Genomic DNA, 19,975 nt, shown 5'->3' on the forward strand with positions numbered 1-19,975 from the left:
CCCTTAGTCCAGGCCTCATTCTTTCCCCAGAGCAGAAATCAGTGTTTCCTGATGAAATCAAAGTGCTCTCTCTGTCTCTATAAACTCTCATTCTCATGGCAAGGAGCTCTGGTCTCTTCACCTACCATACAGAGGTAACAGTGTATGCCTTGTCCAGGTCACAGGGTTGGTGGCAAGGATGAGAAAGGTAGGTACTTTGCTTTTTTATTGGAGTACAGTTGTGTTAGTTTCAGGGATAGAGTAAATCAATTATACATATACATATATCTAGTCTTTTTTAGATTGTTTTTCCCATATAGGCCATTACAGAGTATTGAGTAAAGTTCCCTGTGCTATACAGTAAGTCCTTATCAGTTATCTATTTTACATACGGTAGTGTGTATATGTCAATCCCGAACTCCCAGTTTATCCTTTCTCCCACAAACCCCCGCCTTTTCCCTCTGGTAACTATAAGCTTCTTTTCTACACCTATGACTCAGTTTCTGTTTTGTAAATAAGTTCACCTGTACCATTTTTTTTTTTTACATTCATATATAAGTGATATCACATGATATTCACTTTTGTTTGGCTTAACTTCACTATGGCAATCTCTAGGTAAGTACTCTGTAAACAATACAGTGCTGCTCCATGTAAGGGAGATGGGGGGTGGGGGGTGACAGAGGCCTCAGCTCAAGCCTAGGGATGGGGCAAACCAGGCCTTGCTGTCCACACCTCCCCTTGTCCCTCTGGGCTCCCCAGGACAGGATGAGACAGGCAAAGTTGGGCCTCTTTCCTCCAGAGCCCATTTTCCAGGGGAGGCAGTGCTGCTGCCTAGTCTGAGGGAGGGAGGAAAGTGAAAGGGAGGCAGACTCCAGTGAGCCTTACCTTTGAAGTCTGTCCTGAGTCCCACCCCCTCCACTGCCTGCCCTAGCCATGCCATCCGTTAACAGCTCAGCTGACCAGCTTCCTAACTTGTCCCCTGGCCGCCACTCAGCCCCTGGAACTGTCTTTCCTCTGACCGGAGGCCAGAGAGAGATTTTAAACATAAGAATCAGACTATGTCGTGATGTGGCTCAAAGTGTTCTCATCTGACTCAGAACCAAATATTTACAGTTTTAATAACAAAAACACAAGCTTAACCAAATTCATCTTCTTTGGAGTAAATATTTGCTACAAAAAGTACAAAGGCCATAAAAGATGTGGCTCTGCTCCCCTCCAAGCACATCGCTTGGTACCCTCTGCTTACTCCAGGCAGACAAGCCTTCATGGGGTTTCTAGGACACACCAGCCTCAGGGCCTTTGCACATCCTGCTCCCTCTGCCTGGAATGATCCCTCCCCGCATGGCCCTGCAGCCTCCATGCTTCACTCAGGTCTCTGCTCAGATGTCCCTCCTCAGAGGGGTCTGTGACCCTTAGTTTAAAACAGTCCACCCCCAGCAGCCACGAGCCACTTCTGCGTCTGCCCAGCAGAGCGGAGGTCGCCGGTGTCATGTCGTCCCCCTCTCCGCCCACCAGGAGGGGCGAGAGGGAGCCGAGGCTGATGTCAGGAGAGCCGCCAGGCTACCGCGTCGCGCCAGCGCCCAGCGAGCCGGAGCCTTGCGCAAGTGCTGGGGGACTGCCTCTGAGCTCTCTGGATCATCAGAAATGTTAAACAAAATGCAAATTTGAAAAATTTTCTTATTTGAGTTCAAAATGGGTTGTAAAGCAACAGAGACTACTCACAACATCAACAACACATTTGGCCTGGGAACTGCTAACAAACGTACAGTGCAGTGGTGGCTCAGAGGTTTTGCAAAGGAGACGAGAGCCTTGAAGATGAGGAGCATAGTGACTGGCCATCGGAAGTTGACAATGACCAACTGAGATCATCATCGAAACTGATCCTCTTTCAGCTACACGAGAAGCCGCTGAAGAACTCAATGTCAGCTATTCTATGGTTCTTTTGCATCTGAAGCAAATTGGAAAGGTGAAAAAGCTTAGTAAGTGGGTGTCTCATGAACTGACCAAAAATTAAAAAAAATTGTTGTTTTGAAGTGTTGTCTTCTCTTACTCTATGCAACAACAAACCATTTCTCGATTGGATTGTGATGTGTGATGAAAAGTGGCTTTTATATGACAACCCGTAACAACCAACTAGTGGTTTTAACCAAGTAAAGCTCCAAAGCATTTCCCAAAGTCAGACTTACACCAAAAAAAAGGTCATGGTCACTGTTTGGTGCTGCTGCTGGTCTGATCCACTACAGATTTCTGAATCCTAGAGAAACCATTGCATATGAGAAGTATGCTCAGCAAATCGATGAGAAGTACCAAAAATTGCAGTGCCTGCAGCAGGCATGGGTCAACAGAAAGTGCTCAGTCTTCTCCACAATACCCAACTGCTCATCGCACAACCATTACTTCAAAAGTTGAACTAATTGGGCTACAAAGTTTTGCCTTATCTGCCACATTCACCTGACATCTTGCCAACCAGCTACCACTTCTTCAAGCATCTTGAGAACTTTTTGCAGGAAAAATGCTTCCACAAGCAGCAGGATGCAGAAAATGTGTTCCAAGAGTTCCTTGAATTCCAAGGCATGGATTTTTACACTACAGGAGTGAACAAACTTACTTCTTGTTGGCAAAAATGTGTTGACTGTAATGGTTCCTATTTTGATTAATAAATAATGTGTTTAAGCCTAGTTATAACGATTTAAAAAAAAAATAAAATAAAATAAAACAGTCCACCCCATCCACATCACTCCGCCTCCTGCTCTGCTCCATCTTTCTCCACATGTTTCTAACTCTTTCACCACGAATTATACTTATTTCTTTATTATCTATCTCTCCCTGCAAAGCAAGCCCCATGAGGGCTGGGCTATGGCCTGTCTTTTCCATCACTGTGGGTCCTGCCCCAGATCAGTGCCTGGCACAGGGTCAGAGCTCTGTCAGGCAGAGGTCAGGCAGGAATTAGGGAAGTAAATCAAGTCCCTCTCTCCTCCTCGCTGCACCCTGTCTCTGCTCCTGTGGGGCCACAGGGAACCCCTCAAGGCTGTGCCAGGGCAATGGGCAAATTGGGTTCCTGGGTCCTGATCACCTGCAGCCTCACAGCCTCGGCTGCTTTTTCAGAAGCCACCACCTGCTGGGGAAGAGGGACAGTGTGCCTGGGGGAGCCAAAGAGGAAATACCAGATGGCGATGCAATTTATAACCCCACCCACTCTATAATTAGTTTACATTCCATTTTAAATGTGCCTCAAGTCACAAGGCCACTCATGTCAGTGAAATTCCGGGTTTTTGCTTTGACTACACAGCCAGGTTCTCACAGTTGAGGACAGAGCCCTCCAAGAGTGACAACTGCTCTGCTGCTCTCAGGGAAAGTCAGCATGTAATGGAGAGAGACGCATCAGCGGGTCTCACCTGTGCTGGCCGTGGGTGCAGGAGGGGCTGGCCACCACTTCTGTCCGCCCACAGTGGGTGGCCCCTGCACTTGTCTCTCTCTTCCATCTCCCCAGGCAGGTGATGGGTCACTCTGAGGAATGACAGTCACCAAGGGCCATGGTCTTCCTCTGGCCCACCTTTTCAGCCCTATCATTTGAGTTACACGCCAGACTCCTTCTTTGGGTCTTGAGTTCTGAGCTTGCCCTGTACTAAATGAATTATGTTATTTTGACAAATGTTTTTTTTTGTTACACTTAGAACTATTTTAAAATCAAGATCAGACCGTGGAATGTTCTTGGGGAGAATTTTTCCCCTTCTTTGGCGTATGTTGTTATGTCTGGAAGCCACCAAGGGACTGCTAAAAATGACAGACCCCAAACTACAAGGTCATCACATATTCTTCCAGCAAACTGTCTTGGAAAATATTTCTGTGATTAAATAAAACAACTTAGTGTTTCTTCTTAAATATGACAATACCTTTCTACCACTTGACAATTTATAAAGCACTTTCAATATCCATCACCTTATTTGAAGCTATGATTTGCCTAATTCAAAAATAATATCCTAAGACCCAAGTCTTAGACATTAGACTATCAGATATGGACAAATGACATCACAATATCTTTAAAAAAAAAAATTCTAGGACAAAAATATGCATGAGTAATGGAGTCCTAAAAAAAAGCATTCTCATTCTCTCATTCTTTATGTATAGTAACAGCATTGAGAGGAAGAATTCTAAAGTGATAAGTTTTCAAAAAATATTAGATATATGACTAGAGTTACCAGGAAAAAAACTTGTGAGGGTGGGTCATTAAAAGTAAGTGCAGTCTTCTAAATTCAGTCTTTACAATTTTAAAAACAAAATACAAGAATTTAATCAATTTAACTCCTTCAGAGTAACTATCCATTACACTCTTCATATTTCCTGCTTCTTGTTTCTCCCTGTCAGACTTGATGCTGAATGTATACCACCAGTTCCCTCAATGTTTAATATTTTCTTCCAGTCTCTTAGGCCCTGACCACAGGACCTGTCTCCCCAGCAATATCCCAAGCCAGGCACTCTCTGCCTGATGAGATAGCTGACACAGCCGTTTAAGGCCAGTGGTCTTTCGAACATCAGGAAAAAGCTCCCTTTGGGTTTGTTTCAAGAGGAGGATTTCAGAGGCTAAGCCTGCAGACCTTAAGAGAACACACAAGCCTGTTCCAGTCAAAAGAGCAGCTGGGATGAAGGTCGGAAGGTCAAGGAGAACAGAGAAAAAGCACACCTATGGTTAGGGGACAGTAACCCTGGGAGGAGAGATGACTCCACCAAAATAGCAAAGTGACCACAGTGGACATAAAAGACTGATTTTTTTTTTTTGCACCATCACCTGCAGCACAACTTCATAATCTGTACATAAATCTCAACTAAAACAAAGAAGCCATAAGAAAAAAATCCCACTGCTGCTATAACCTTAATGGCATCATTTTTCTCACATGGTAAGTCAACTTTGGTTCTACACTAAAACTGCCTGTTTGTGTGACAAATTTGGGACAAAAAGAGAGATGACTTAAATTATAAGATGCATCCAGAAAGAGAAGATATTCTCTTCATAAAAATAATTTTCCAGGACGTCCCTGGCAGTCCAGTGGTTAAGACTTCGCTTCCCAATTCAGGGGGTACAGGTTCCATTCCTGGTCAGTGAACTAAAATCCCACATGCCTTGGCCAAAAAACCAAAACATAAAACAGAATTTTTGTAACAAAATTCACTGAAGACTTAAAAAAGTGGTCCACATTAAAAAAAAAAATTTGTTTTTAATAAATAAAAAATAAAAATTATTTTCCCACTGAGGAAGATGGGAGTAGACATAAGTGTCCCTATCCTTTCCACTAAGTACATTTAAACACCTGGACATCAAACATAAGATGAACATAAGATGCAGAAAGGGGGACAGGAGAAGGCAGGCCAGCCAGAGACCCTGGGACCCGAGGAGTGACAGTGATGAGTCCCCAGGGTTTTCTTTTTGCTTCATATATTTCAGGTGTGGAGCTAAATAAGGCAGCAACCCAGAAAGGGCAACAGCTCAGATAAGAGAAGTCCCCAGAAAAGCGTGCCCTCTCCAACAAAATGATGGAGAAGGCGACAGCCAGGATGGTGCAAGACTCAGAAACAATTAACCACTTTTTTCTGGGCAAATGAAGAAAAAAAAAAAAAGGTCAGTGCAGAGTCTAGACTTCCACTAGGCTGAAATAAGATGCACCAACCACCCCGCACTGGGGTATTGGAGAATGACCAGTAGGAAGCCCATATGTCATCCCTCCCCTGCTGAATGAAGACAGCCAAGTAGACAGCCATGACTTTCACTACCACCCAGCAGTGAACAGGCCACCACTCACCCACTATGAGTCTCTCTGGAGGCCATGTGGGTAGCCACAACTCCCACTCCAGCAACAATGAACAGCCCCCAGTAACCTCCAGCATCAACACAGACAGAGTGGGGAAACTAAACTTCTACTCCCAGCTTGGTTAAAACCACTCCTCCAGGTGGCCCATCACCTGCCTGGGGATGGGAGGCTCCCACAGTTCCCTGTGGGTGGGAAGAAGACAGACAAAGGCAGGGACCAGGAGCCATGGACGGGCAGGGGTGGTGGCTTCCTTCCCCCAAGCAGCCTGGGCAAGTGACCAGCTGATGAGTCTCTTCTACGTAAATTTTGCCCTTCCCTGAGACCACAGAGCATATTCATTCTTTGAGCTTCACTGATGTGACTAACCCCAACATTCTAATTTTCAGGATGTTACCAATGATGGAAACTGGCTGAAGGGTATAGAGGATCTCTCTGTTTTGTTCTCTATAACTGCAGTGTGCATCTATAATTACTGCAAAATAAAAAGTTAAGTATAAGAAAAATTTTCTCCAAATGATGAAGGTTAAACACTAACTGGAAATGATGTAGAGGAAATTTTAGTATGTGATTTTTATATAGGTGGGGAGGATGTAGGCTGACTCAGATTCTTCGTGTCTGAGATGCCCCAACCTGGTTACCCCAATGTTCACTAAATATGTAATTCTGAGAAACCCGATGGAATCATTTTTGAAAGGGGATCCTGGCCAGAAGGCTCCCTAAGTTTTAGTCTTCAAAGGCCTAGATACTGAACCTAATGAGAAACCAGTCCACTCTCTTCTTACGGCCACCAGAAGACAGTGGACTATCCAGAGCCCAGAGCCACAGTCTATGGGCTGTGGACAAGTTTAGTGAGAGGAGCAAGCAGCCACCTTCATGAAGGAGATTTTCTTCTGACCCAGCTCCATTGAGTCAGGGCTAATATAGTCCCTCTGGAATCACTGGAACAAAGAACAAAGAATGTACTCCCTTATTTCTACTATACCAGTTTAGAACTTTGCCTCATGAGTTTATGGGGGGATTGCCTGAGAACACAATTACGAAAAACTAATATCTTGGGCCTACTATGTTGGTTGCCTGCATGCTAAGTCCTTTATTTGTGACACAATGGACTGTAGCCCGCCAGGCTCCTCTGTCCATGGGATTCTCCAGGCAAGAATACTGAAGTGGGTTGCCATGCCCTCCTTCAGGGGATCTTCCCAACTCAGGGATAAAACCCATGTCTCTTAGTTCTCCTGCATTGACTTCTTTACCACTTTACCACCTGGGGGAGCCCAAAAGATTATTCTACAAAGAGACTACCACTCTATCAGAAAGGTAATCAACTGTGCTGGTTGGCTGAACTTAAGCTACAGTGCTGGGAAATATAGAAGCGTACAGTAAGTTAGAGCAAAATCTTCTCCATGACATTTGTCTACATGCTTCCACTCCACAGAGCTCCTAGTACTTGGAAGTAATGGGTGTGGAGCACTTCATGCATGCCGAAATCTGTAGTAGGTAGCATTTATAGAGCACCACCAGAGGCCAGGCCCCATGGTGGATATTTCTGGCACATCTCATTGAAACTTCTCACTAACCTGGTGGTCAGGTAGTTCACATTATCTGCTTTATAGATGAAGAAACTGAGTTTTAGATGTTGTATGGTTTACCCAAGGTCCCAAAAGCTAGCAAGAGGCAGAGCTAGAATTCAAGCTCAGGTCCCTCCATCTATCAAGCTTGTGCCTTTAAGAAAATATCAAGTGGCATCATATATATATACACATTGAAATCTAGGCCCAAATCACCAGAATATGACCAGAGCCCCTAAACTCAGTGGAAAGAGGTCAGAGGGCAGGTGAAAGCTTTCTTTTGAACAGAGCAGAATTTCCTCCACCCTCAGTACACAGTAGGCAGTCAATAAATGACTGTTAAGCTGAACTGACCCAGAGGGCCTCCCACTCAATCGTATGTGTGTGTGTGCGCGCTGAGAGGACAGGTGGCAGATGGTACCTTTCATATGCCTTACCAGGTTAATTTGGAAATGGCAAGGCTGCCTATGTTCTTATCTGATGAGGATGTGGCTCTGGGAAATCCTATAAGACACACACACACCAGGCTGTTTTGAAGCGCATGAGACAAAGAAACTCAGAGTGCACCCCAGGGAATCAGTGATGACCTCAGATGCAAAGTATGAAGTGAGTCAATTCTGGAACCTCAGCGAATTTCACAGACTAAACAGTGGGGGGTGAGCACTCGTGACTTCTGCTTGACGGAGCAGGCAACAAGACCCAGTGGCTGCCAGGTTTGCACAAGACTCTTCCTTCACTGATAAGCACAACTGGCCTATCTTAGAGTAGATCAGTAAGCAGAGACCCATGCAGACGGCATTTCTTCTGCCAGGGGCTGCCAGTATTTTCACTGTTTCTGGATTCATCCTCAAAGAGTTCGGGATAGAGCAGAAGCTGGGCACCTCTCTGCCGAGAATATCTGGAAGGAGACTGGTGATAAAGACTCAGAGGCCACAGTAGCCAAAAAGTCTGCGACAGGAGAGGACAAGGCCTGGAGGACAGGCTTGCACAGTGTCCAGACAGTAAAGATTTAATTGTTTCAGATTGGAGGGAGGGGACAGGCGGGGAGCATGAGAGAAGAAAGAAGACACGAATGAAAGAATAACGGCCAAGGCCATACTAAAAATACTTCCCAGGCACATACTTCTCCCAATGCATAGCAGCGTTTCAGTGAAGGATGTGTCATTTCCTGGGTTATTAAATCCAGATCATGGAACATTCCACTCTGGGACAGTAAAAGAGGGTTGCGTTCCCAGCCTCCCTCAGCACAAAAGCACCAAAGAATGGGGATCACGGCTCTCAGTGTTTCACCCCCAACTCCCCACTGAGCTGCCTGAGAGAAAGTTTCACTTCAGAGTCTGGCCATGGAAAGCTTAGGGGGGACCAGCATGGCACTCTTTCTCAGGTACTTCAGAAGTCGCTACAGTCACCTTGAAAGGCATCATCATCTCAAGCCTGTAGGACTCAGAATTAGAGGACAAAGAAGTGTTAATAGCCACTTTGCCTTGGTTACTACAGCAAATGCTGGTGACCATTAACATCTTGCAAAGCCAAGTCACATCGCAAGAAGTCTGCCCTAATAGGCCCTGTGAAGCTTAGAAAGAAATCACAAAGCCCTCTTGGTGCTGGGCCCAGGGGCCTGCATACAGCCAAGTACCCCATGATGTCTCTCTCTCTTTCTCAGGGAGGAGGGACCATATGATCAAGTATGATCAAGGAGCGCTCGAGAGGGTCCCCACAATAGCTCTTTTCAAACATTTAAGTAGTTCGGAACCTCTCACGCCTTAACCTGTCCTAATCTGCACCTGAAGCAATGGGTTTGCCACTTAATCACCCTAACAGCCAGAGGCTTGCTGAAGGAGAACTGCAGAGAAACTGAACAGCAAAACTGGCTTCAGAGCTAACACGAGAACTGAGGATTTCAACTCTAAACGAAAACAAAAAAACAATCTAAGGAATGGGAGAAAATATTTGCAAGCGATGTGACCAACAACAAGGGGTTACCTTCCAAAATATGCAAACAGCTCATATAATTAACATTAAAAAAAAAAAACAATCAAAAAATGGGCAGAAGACCTAAACAGACATTTCTCTCCAAAGATGACATATAAATGGCCTACAGGCACATGAAAAGATGCTTAACGTTGCTAATTATTAGAGAAATGCAAATGAAAACTACAATGAGGTACCACCTCACACTGGTCAGAATGGCCATCATCAAAAAGCCCACAAATAATAAATGCTGGAGAGGATGTAGAGAAAAGGGAATCCTCCTACACTGCTGGTGGGAATGTAAATTAGTGTAACCACTATGGAGGACAGTGTGGAAGTCCCTTAAAAAAACTAAAAATAGAGCTACTCCTGGGCATATATCTGGAAAAGACGAAAACTCTAATTTGAAAAAATACATGTGCCTCAATATTCACTGCAGCACTATTTATAATAGCCAAGTGCCTAGCAATAGACAATTGATTTAAGAAGATGTGATACACACACATACACTAGAATATCACTCAGCCATTTAAAAAAATGAAATATTACCATTTGCAACAACATGAATAGACCTAGATAATATCATACAAAGTGAAGTCAGACAAAGACAAATAGCATATCACTTACATGTGAATAACACAAATGAATCTATTTAGAAAACAGAAACAGAGTCACAGACATACAAATTTATGGTTACCAAAGGGGTAAGTGGGGGAGGGATAAATTAGGAGTGTGGCATTAATAGATACACACCACCACATATAAAACAGATAAACAACAAAGATTTACTGTGTAGCACAGGGAACTATATTTAATATCTTGTAATGAGAGTCCCTTGGACTGCAAGGAGATCCAACCAGTCCATCCTAAAGGAGATAAGTCCTGGGTGTTCATTGGAAGGACTGATGCTGAAGCTGAAACTCCAATACTTTGGGCACCTCATGCAAAGAGTTGACTCATTGGAAAAGACCCTGATGCTGGGAGGGATTGGGGGCAGGAGGAGAAGGGGACGACAGAGGATGAGATGGCTGGATGGCATCACCGACTTGATGGGCATGGGTTTGAGTAAACTCCGGGAGTTTGTGATGGACAGGGAGGCCTGGCGTGCTGCGATTCATGGGGTCGCAAAGAGTCGGACACGACTGAGCGACTGAACTAAACTGAATAACCTATAATAAAAAAAGAATCTGAAAATATTTAAATACACATATATAAATAAAAAACTCAATCACTCTGCTGTATCCCTGAAACTAACACAAGGCTGTGAATCAACTCTACTTCAATTACAAAAAAAAAAGAAAGAACTGAGGGTTCTAAGGAGGAAAGATCCTCTGAGATCAGACAAGTTTGGCCCACATGATGTTTTCCAACAAATTTGCCTGTCACTGACATCTAAAAATCAGGAGATCTCAGATGAAAAACTTTCTGACTTCTGTTTTGATGCAATTATCCATCAGAAATGGAAATCCTAGGTCGGCATGTGGTGTCTGACTGGAGTCAAGGAGTGGTTTCCCCTCTGGGCTGGGCATGCACTGTACAGCTCCCATGAGCTGCCCTGCTCCCCCGAGTTTGCACCCAGAGCTCTGTCCTCAAGTCCTCATCTTCCCTGCCACCTTTGGGCAAATGAGGTGACAACTCATGACCTAGTCCCTCCTGTTTTCCACCACACAGAACTGATCCCATCTCTTACTCTCTCTCCAATCTCAAATCCAGTTCTTTACCATGGGCTGCAGGATTCCCTGTGTTTTTGGATTCTTCTTCAAAGAGTTTGGGAGGGAGTTGATACTGGACCCCCTCTGCTGGGAAGATGCATAGGATCCTTTAGATGAAGACTCAGAGGCAGCTGTAGCCAAAGGGGACAGGCCTCCCCAGCCCTGAGCAAGATGTCTCCTTAGACCTCCCAACCCTGGCCAAGCCCTCCTCTATCCCAGATCAGAATCTGTTCCAATGGACACACATTTATATGTGCATGGACGTGTCTTCTTCCTATTGTTTCTACTGGTCCACTGGAAGGAAAAAAGCAAACACTGCTTCACCAAAAACTGCATCATGAAGTACCCATCCCTTGCCCAGATCGGATGGTGAACACAAGCAGAGAGCCTCAACTCTAAACACTGAAGAATTTTTCAGGAAGCAGCAGGGTTGTCAAGAAAGGAGGATGGCCACTTGGAAGAAGACAGTGACCACAGAAATCAGAATAACAACAACAGGGTCTCAGTGAAGAATCAACTGGACATTTTACAGCTTACTTCTTATTTCACAACAACCCTACAATAGGCAGGTGGTATTACACCATTTTCAGAGATGAGGAAAATGAAGATAGAAACAACTGTGCTAGGGACTTCCCCAGCCGTCAGGTGGTTAAGACAGTCCCGTCCACTGTAGAGGGTGAGGGTTTGACCCCTGATTGGGGAACTAAGATTTCACATGTAGCCAAAAAAAGTTAAAAAACAAAGACAGTGCTAAAGTTGACGTTTTTCTGTGGGCTAGTGGTTGACCCTTCTCCATGCTGCCTGCACAAGCCTGTCCTGGTGTGGTAAGCCTCTCCCAGGACCGGCCCAGGGCGGACTGCATGGGCCTACTCACGCTCTGCCATTCGTCTCCTGCCCACTGGCTGCTGTCTTTGACTCCAAGGCATTGTTGAAGCTGGAGATGTTTTCAGAGGAGTAGAGGCCAGCTGGGTTGTTGTACTGGTTTGTGATGATCCTGGGGGCAGAGCTGGAGGCGGGTGAGGCAGTAAAAGGCACGGCACTCCGGTTGTGGGCACTTCCTATATGGAGGGCCTCCTGCAGGTAGGGATCAAAGGAGAGATCAAGGCGGTGTCCGGTATGTACCACTAAGTGGATGATCCAGGGGGAGTACCAGAGAGAGAGAGAGGTGTTCTAATGAGCTACCATGGCCCTGATTCAATGCCAAACTAGCTGAGGGGCTCTGAAAAATAAATCCACCTGACCTGGAGCAAGACTCAGGACACTGCATGAGCTGGGAACATGTGGAGGTTCACTGCCAGCTCTGCTTCCTGATCCTTTCCTGAGGTCCAGCAGAGCCTGATCTCCTGCTGGGTAGCCCTGGGCAGGACATCCCTTGATGCCCCAGGCTGTCGGGATCCAAGTCAGAGCTGAAACACCCTTTCAGGACACATTCCAGAGGGATTAAGTACCAGGAGGAGAGGAACTGGCATCACTTCAGTGCAGAGCAGGAGATGATAAAAGGTAGAGATAAATTCCCCAGAAAGGAAAGGTTTAGACAAGCAGGTTAAGAGGGTTGTGGTGTCAACACTGAAGCGGCTGATGACTAGGCAGGCAAGCCTGGGTGCACTAGCAGAAGCAGGCTACAGGGAATGAATGAGCTGTTGCTTCTTGTGGGGGAAGGCAAAGCTGATAAGATGGAAGGCTGGGGGATACCTATTATGGGGCAGTGCCCAGGTAGCTGCAAGAAAGGACTTTAAGTTCCTCCTGTGCTCATCCCCCTCCTTCTGTAATTTGGGGAAGCACCCACCATACACCTCCACTCTAGACTGCCAGGTCTCAGTAGATAATTGCTACAGCTACATTACCTCAGAGCTACTCTATGAACACCCTTCAAAGGTTTTTGAACTAACGTTCCTTTAAAAAAAAAAAAAAGAAAAGGAAAAAAACACAGCTTTTCTGATGACTCAGCAAGGTGCTTTCTGCACAGGCATTCTGGGTCAAACCCTGCTCCTAGCCGAGAGCATGCCCTGTGCAGTCTACTAAATATGACGTGTGCCCTATTTTCTGGGCTTCCCAGAAATCTTCCTGAAATCCAGACTCCTTCTTAACACTCAGACCCAGAACAACTGCCCAAGAATTCCTGTCCTCTGTTGCTCTTCCTTTTTTTTTTCTCTTTCTTCACTAAACCTTAAAGTCTTTCATGCTTTCTCAGAAACTGATGATGAAAACCATCAATTTAATTCACTGTGTACTGACTTAGCTCAGTTAGTAAAGAATCAGCCTGCAATGCAGGAGACCAGGGTTCGATTCTTGGGTTGGGAAGGTCCCCTGGAGAAGGAAATGGCAACCCACTCCAGTATTCTTGCCTGGAGAATCCCATGGATAGAGGAGCCTGGCAGGCTACAGTCCACGGGGTCGCAAAAGTCAGACATGACTTAGCAACTACACCACCACCACTGACTTAAAAGACAACATGAAAATGTGTTTATGATGATACAGACAGGCTCCCTCTTTGACATGTTGGAATCAGTGAGGTTTTCCTGTATACCTTATGCTGAGCTGACTTGATCCACATTGGACCAAAGTTTAGTACATGTAGTATGTTCACCAAAGCGAAGTATAATTAGTTCTGCAAATAACTTTAGCAAAGTTTTAGGAAAGTTTTTACTGCACTAGGGATAACAATGAATAAGAAGTGGTCTTTAACGGCAGCAGACCTCCCAAGGGGTGGCCTGGGACCCTGCAGCTCTGTAGGGCAGTCACACAAGTGGCAGCCAGGATGGCGATTCTTTTCTCCTTTCTCCTTCCCTGTAGCAATTCTGAGGAGCATCTCTTGATGCTGAGCACCAGGGAAAAGCCCTCATACTCTGTCTTGGCTCAGGTTTTTCCCTGTTGTTTCCTATTTGGCTTTGGACAAGTTAATCTCTCTTAGCCTCTGGACTCTGCCTGGCAGGCACCACAGCAGACAGTCAACCAGCGTCATTCCCTTCTCCCTCCACAGAAATCCACGTTCAACTGCAACGGAAGTCAGTAGAAAACGCAGGTTGGAAATCTGATTTTTCACTCTACAGAGAATCTCCCAAGAATGTATATGTTTTGTACATAAAAGGAGTATCTCTAACCCCAAGTGAATACTGGTCTTTCCAGAAGTCAGGCGGTTAATTCAGGCCTGCCTTTTGGAAGGGATGATGTCATTGTTTGGGCTTTGTATTTATCAGTCTCCAAGGAAACTCAATAATGAGGAAATATAAACTAGGTGTGTAACTACACTGACCTCAGATAAGCTGGGGTGTGGGCTGGCCTTACATGAACGAACAGATCCTTCAATTACAGATGAACTCTGCTCTTACTCACTCCTCTGTTTTAGAGTGACTGGAAGTGGAAGATTTTGGGAAAATGAGAGATGGGAAGTTTTTCATATGAACAAAGAATTACTGGAATTCAAAAAAAAATATAGTCAAATTAAATGTTAAAGTGTTAGAGGTTTTTTTTTTTTTTTAATCTGAAGAAAATTACCTTCAAAAGAGTAATGATAGGTACTCATGTTTAAGATGGAAATTCAAGTATAATACATATAAAAAGTATAACTGAAATTTAAGTATTTCCTTCCTGAAGTGAAAAACTAGGATTTTAGAAAGACTGTACTAAAACAAAATCATTCTTATATAAAACATATGACGACTTAACAGATTAAAACTTAGCATTTATAGTAAACTTAATGAAGTGGCTGAGAACCCCCTAGGAAACTGGAATTGACTGTGGCATGTTTTAAATTAGTTTGCACAGTTGCCAATTTATAAACTGAATGCCATTTCATGAACTTTCCTTAGAGGAGCTGTAGAGAAGAACACAGTCATGTCAGTTTGCAATGGCAGATGCAAAATGATCCTCAAAGTGACTGTTAGGACTAAGTATTATTTTTATTAATTAATGGGAAAAATTTTGTGTGATTACATTTCTGACGTTTTAATGGAAGACATTTGAGAAATACCATTCACATACAACCACTAATTTACCCACACTAATGTACCAGTGAGTTCAATTTCATACCAGTTTCTGTTTTAGGTATAAAAGATAACTAGCTATATTTTATCTTTTGATTATATCTTAATATACCATAAATATGAAACAGTATCTGAAATTGAGAAAAAAAACTAAACTTCAAATTTTCAATCGGGGCTAAATATATAACAATCACAAACCATTTTAAAAGAAGTTTTCAAAAGCCATTATTGACTTACTACTAACACACCACTAACAACTCATTCATTTATCCAACAGACACACTGTGAAAAGTAGCCTACCAAGCATGAGGAGTTTTACAAAGATGTTCTAAACATTCTTTACATTTCCTGTCCTTATTGCTAAAGAACATCCATCCATTCACTGTAGAGAAGAAATAAAATCATTATTAATGATTCCAAATATGGGATCTCCAGACAATTTCCCATCCCAAGAAATTCTATTTGGCCAACAAACTGTGCATTGACTCCCTACCCTATTTTCCAATATGAACTACCAATCAATTTTAGTAATTTTAAGGAAAACTAGAGCACTTAGCATTTCCACCCTAAGACTCTTGTAAACCAGGCAGTGGGATGAAGGGTGGCCAGGGATATCTGGGTCCACTACTACATTTCCCTGCAGTCCTCTAAATTGTAGGCCTCAGGACCCAAACTTCCTTCCATCTTTAGCACAATTCATTTGCATCGGCAATCCATCAAGAGCTGAGTCAGTGCTTCTATTTTGCTGTGGTTCTGCCACTCTGTTCTACACAGGAAAGCTTCCACCCGCTTCCGTATCCCCTTCCTAACCCCAGTGTCCAGCCCAGGCCCTGACGTCACTGCCCTGGGGTTTTCCAGCCCTTTCCTCCTGCAGTTCCCTTACGGGAAGAACCGAATAAGAGCCAGGTCCCAGTCGTGTCAGTGGAGGGCCCTTCCTGCATCCTATCCCCAGCATCCAGGGCAGGAAAAACAGGGGTGAGCTGAGCTGTGTCAAAAGCAGAAAGGTCTCGGGATGCTAAAAGCAACAGCGCTGGTGAGCAAGTACTTACTTGGGGTTCAGAGGCTAAATTCATCTTGTATGGGTGACGTTTCCCTTCCTCTGTCACCAGAGGAGACCAGATTTTCTGTTCAGATCTGCAACAGATTGACAAAGCTAAGCTGTTTCATGCATGCTAGTAAATAATACATTTTAAAAATGGAGTGGGGAAGTGTCCCCTCTTACCCAGCTACTAGCACTCTGCTCCCCAGCCTCCCCTCTATTTTACCACTGATGTGATTTTCGGAAGCATCAACCTTATGACATCATGTCTGATTGCTGCTCTGACAGCTGCCCACTCAGCCCTGAGGGATTTTCCAGGCTGCTGGTCCTTCGTCTAGCCTCGTCCCTCCCCCAATACATTCTGTGTTGCTGACCCAGCTGCACCGGCCTCCTCCAGGCTCCTGAACCTGCCTGATGCTACCCCACCTCTGCTCAGGACAGAATGAGCTTCTCTATCTCATCCACTGTTCTTGATCCAGACCAGACAACCAACTTGATCATGGTGCCTCTTCTGAACTTGGAAAGCATGTCTCTGTACCATTACACAGCAGTGCTCTAGGTCTCCTCTCAGTTATCTTTAGTGTTTTTGTTTTTCACTCTTACAGGTACAGAATATTTGTACTTATCCTTCAATGGTCAGACTGTCTAGCACAGGGCCAGATATATACAAGATGTAGCTGCTCAGTTTAATGGTAAATGGATCAAAAAATCAATCTATGAATGAATGTCCAGGAGAAGATCTGCACTGAGACAGGAATGAAGAATGAAGGGTAAATGTGCTCCTGAGGGGATAGTAATAAAACAGTGAGGGGAGGGCTCTGAAGCATATAAGATGGTTTGACATCCTGCCCCACATTTGGTCCTCCTGCCAGTCCTGGTGCACAAGGCAGAAGAAAGCCATAAAGCTACTTTGCAGAGGAGAGCACAGGGGTCACGATGAAGCACCGTGCAAGCTAAGGTTAGTGAGACATTAAAGACAGGTGACCAGGAGATCCGAATGAAGAATGCAAACTTGATCCAACAGGAAACAGGGAGCCATACAGGTCGAACCGAATCACTTCTGAAACCACGCCTTTACAGGACCCCTTCCAAGACTACATGGAAGAGAAACGAGAACTCTGCCCCAATTTCGACTCCCAGAGCATTCTTCTCACTCGTCAACTCTAGCTCTCCTTTCTTAAACTTTCAGCACTTTGTCTAATGTGCTTAATGGAGTCTTTCTCTGTAACTGTAATCTAGTGCAGCATCCAGGGTTCTGTGCTGTGTGGCGGAAGCAGTAGATTCTCAGAGGTTTCATTTCATTATACCTGACAGTATATAATTGATTTTACTTCCTCAAAATTTTGGTGAGTTGTGTTAGATCAAGTGAAAATTCAAGTATTTTAGAAAAAGATGCCCACACGGTGAGAAGCACTGTGAAAAATCAGAGAGGAAGATGAGCAATCTGAAATTCCAATTCCACAGACCTTCAGCCTACCTACACCACACGTGGCACTGAGCTGGGGGTGTAGGGAATTCTGAAAGAGGTGAGGCAATCCCTGCTCAAAAGCAGCTTCCAGTCGCTCGGAAGTGAGAGCGCGTTTCCTCCTCACCTGGCTACTGTGAGAGTCATGTTGTCTGTGCAGCCCTTGATTTTGTTCTGAGCTTCCAAGTGCGTCATATTGCTGGTATTTTCCCCATCGATGGCTGTGATTACATCTCCAACACATAAATTACCTATAGCAGCCTTGCTTCCAGGAGTGACCTGGATGGAAAAAAAAGGAGTGAGCAGGTTTAGTTACCATTTGTCTCCAAGGAAACCACTAAGTTACCATTGGGTGAAGGACTCACTGATATGATTCAAAGCATTTAAAAAGGAAAGAAGGCTAAAATCTTAAGTTACAATGATACTGACCCCTTACAGTTATGTAATACATTGAGGTTTATGAGTTGTTTCTATGAACCATTTCACTGGATCCACACAATAACCTTGTGAGAAAGGAAGGCAAATATCAGTCCCAATATGGCCCCCATTTTAGAGACCAGTAAACTGAGGCTTATGAAAGATTTGTGACTTATCTGGGATCAGCCAACTAGTTTATGTTACTAGTTATCCAACTAGTATAATACAAAGCCAGGTCTCAAACCCTAAACCAGACCCAGTGTTCTTCCCACTGACTCTTGCTGCTTCCTTTAAACAATTTACCAATTAAAACACACACACACTTTAGAGAACATTCTGTATAGAAACACCCTATTTCTATAATTAATATGTTATTTACACACAGAAAAAAATTGGAACACTGTATACCAAACTGTTCACAATATTACATTTCTGTAATGTTTTTGATTTTCACAATGAGCTTAGAGTACTTTTGTAACTGAAAAAAAGCAACAAAGAATATTTTAAAGTATGAACCAGTATACACTGGTTCCTCCTAGCCAAAAAGTTGATTATTAGGGTCAGCCCCTATAGGTGGCTGATTTTCTTCAGGCCAATGCTTCTAAAACAAGGGGTTACAAATTTATGGGCCACCATGCTTGGGCGAAGCCAGTCAATGACTGCAGTGGGTCATCAAATCCATCTGCCTGCTGAGCATTATGTGTGACCTGAATAAATATCATGCCTCATTTGGAGTTGTACAACTGTTTTTCAAGTGAATACAGACACTATTGTGATGAACAAAGTACAAACTCATTTTGAAGCAGCACTAACCTCAGAGATGTGTTTTACTATTAAGTATTTTTTTAAACCAAGGTATACTAAAAACATCTAGCTTCCCAGGTGGTGCTAGTGGTAAAGAATCTGCCTGCCAATGCAGGAGATGTAAGAGACGCAGGTCCGATCCCTGGGTTGGGAAGATCCCCTGGAGGAGGGCATGGCAATCCACACCAATATTCTTGCCTGGAGAATCCCATGGATTCTATAGCTTGGTGAGCTATAGTCCAGAGTCTCACGGAGTTAGACACGACTGAAGGGACTTGGCAGCATACTAAAAACAGGACCAAGGTCAGTCATGACTTTGGCATTACAAGACCTTCCTTGATGGGAAGTTCAAACCCTCTGGGAGCAGAGTACACCCAGGCTCCCAGCACCCACAGGGTTCTGGCCTCACCTTGGAAAAGGCCTTTGACTCCTGGGAGCCCAGTGAGGAAGCTCTTGTGAACACTTGAGGGTCACTATAAGGCTGAACCACAGGAAAGATGCCCAACACACTGAATTAGGACACAGGCTTATGCCCTGAGCCTCTGCATCTGATGCAGTTTTCAGCAGCCAGTTTCCAGTCAGCCCTTGCCAGAAGGAAACACTGACCTCCTGAGGTGGCCGGTGTGATGCTGCCGTCAATGTCTTCCCCTCACCAGCGCCCGGACCCCACAAAATAAGGGATGGATGACTTCGGTCCCTGAGGTTCCTTCCGGTTCAGACATGCTATGACTTTATCAGGCAAAACTCTGCTGGAATGTAGCAGGATGTGGAAACCAGTGCAGAGATCCTGACCTCCTAACCTTCCTTTCTGGCTTTCCCACCATCTGTTTACCAGAGATCTGGCCTTTAGAAAATGAAAGCCCCCAATCTAAGGTTCGGACCTTCTTCCCATGCAGCCACTGGGAAAAGAAATTTAATACAAGCAAGCATGGCCGCTCTCCCTCTAGTCGACTTCAGGGAGTTAGCTCTGAGTCACCCAGTATGTGCAGTAAAAACAAATTCCTCTCATTTTCAGCCTGTCTTCCTGAGCAGACTGACCTGGTGTGACTGCATATATATTTTGCCTTTTCTAAAGAACAATAGAGACCCCTTGTTTTAAAAATGGCCCTAAGCATCACTTTATTTACTCTGTCTCCAGGGAGAGCAGCCTGATGAACTCATTTGTCATAACCAATTCTCATGATGTTAAAGAGAAGTTCCCTCGGATAAAATCCAAAATCACTGATGAGGTCCCTA

At 44.4% G+C, this 19,975-nt stretch overlaps 1 protein-coding gene across 1 annotated transcript in view; it reads right to left on the minus strand.

Annotated features, from left to right (window-relative positions):
• Positions 1 to 19,975, minus strand: part of PDLIM1 (PDZ and LIM domain 1) — a 39,930-nt gene that overhangs the window by 6,451 nt on the left and 13,504 nt on the right. The window contains exons 2-4 of the mRNA XM_020883454.2: positions 17,646 to 17,797; positions 16,064 to 16,148; positions 11,906 to 12,105 (exon numbers count right to left, since the gene is read on the minus strand). Coding sequence (XP_020739113.1) covers positions 11,906 to 12,105; positions 16,064 to 16,148; positions 17,646 to 17,797 — 437 coding nt within the window. The remainder of the gene's footprint in view (positions 1 to 11,905; positions 12,106 to 16,063; positions 16,149 to 17,645; positions 17,798 to 19,975) is intronic.

Source organism: Odocoileus virginianus, chromosome 7, assembly GCF_023699985.2.
Source record: "Odocoileus virginianus isolate 20LAN1187 ecotype Illinois chromosome 7, Ovbor_1.2, whole genome shotgun sequence".
Classification (NCBI taxonomy): Eukaryota; Metazoa; Chordata; class Mammalia; order Artiodactyla; family Cervidae; genus Odocoileus; species Odocoileus virginianus.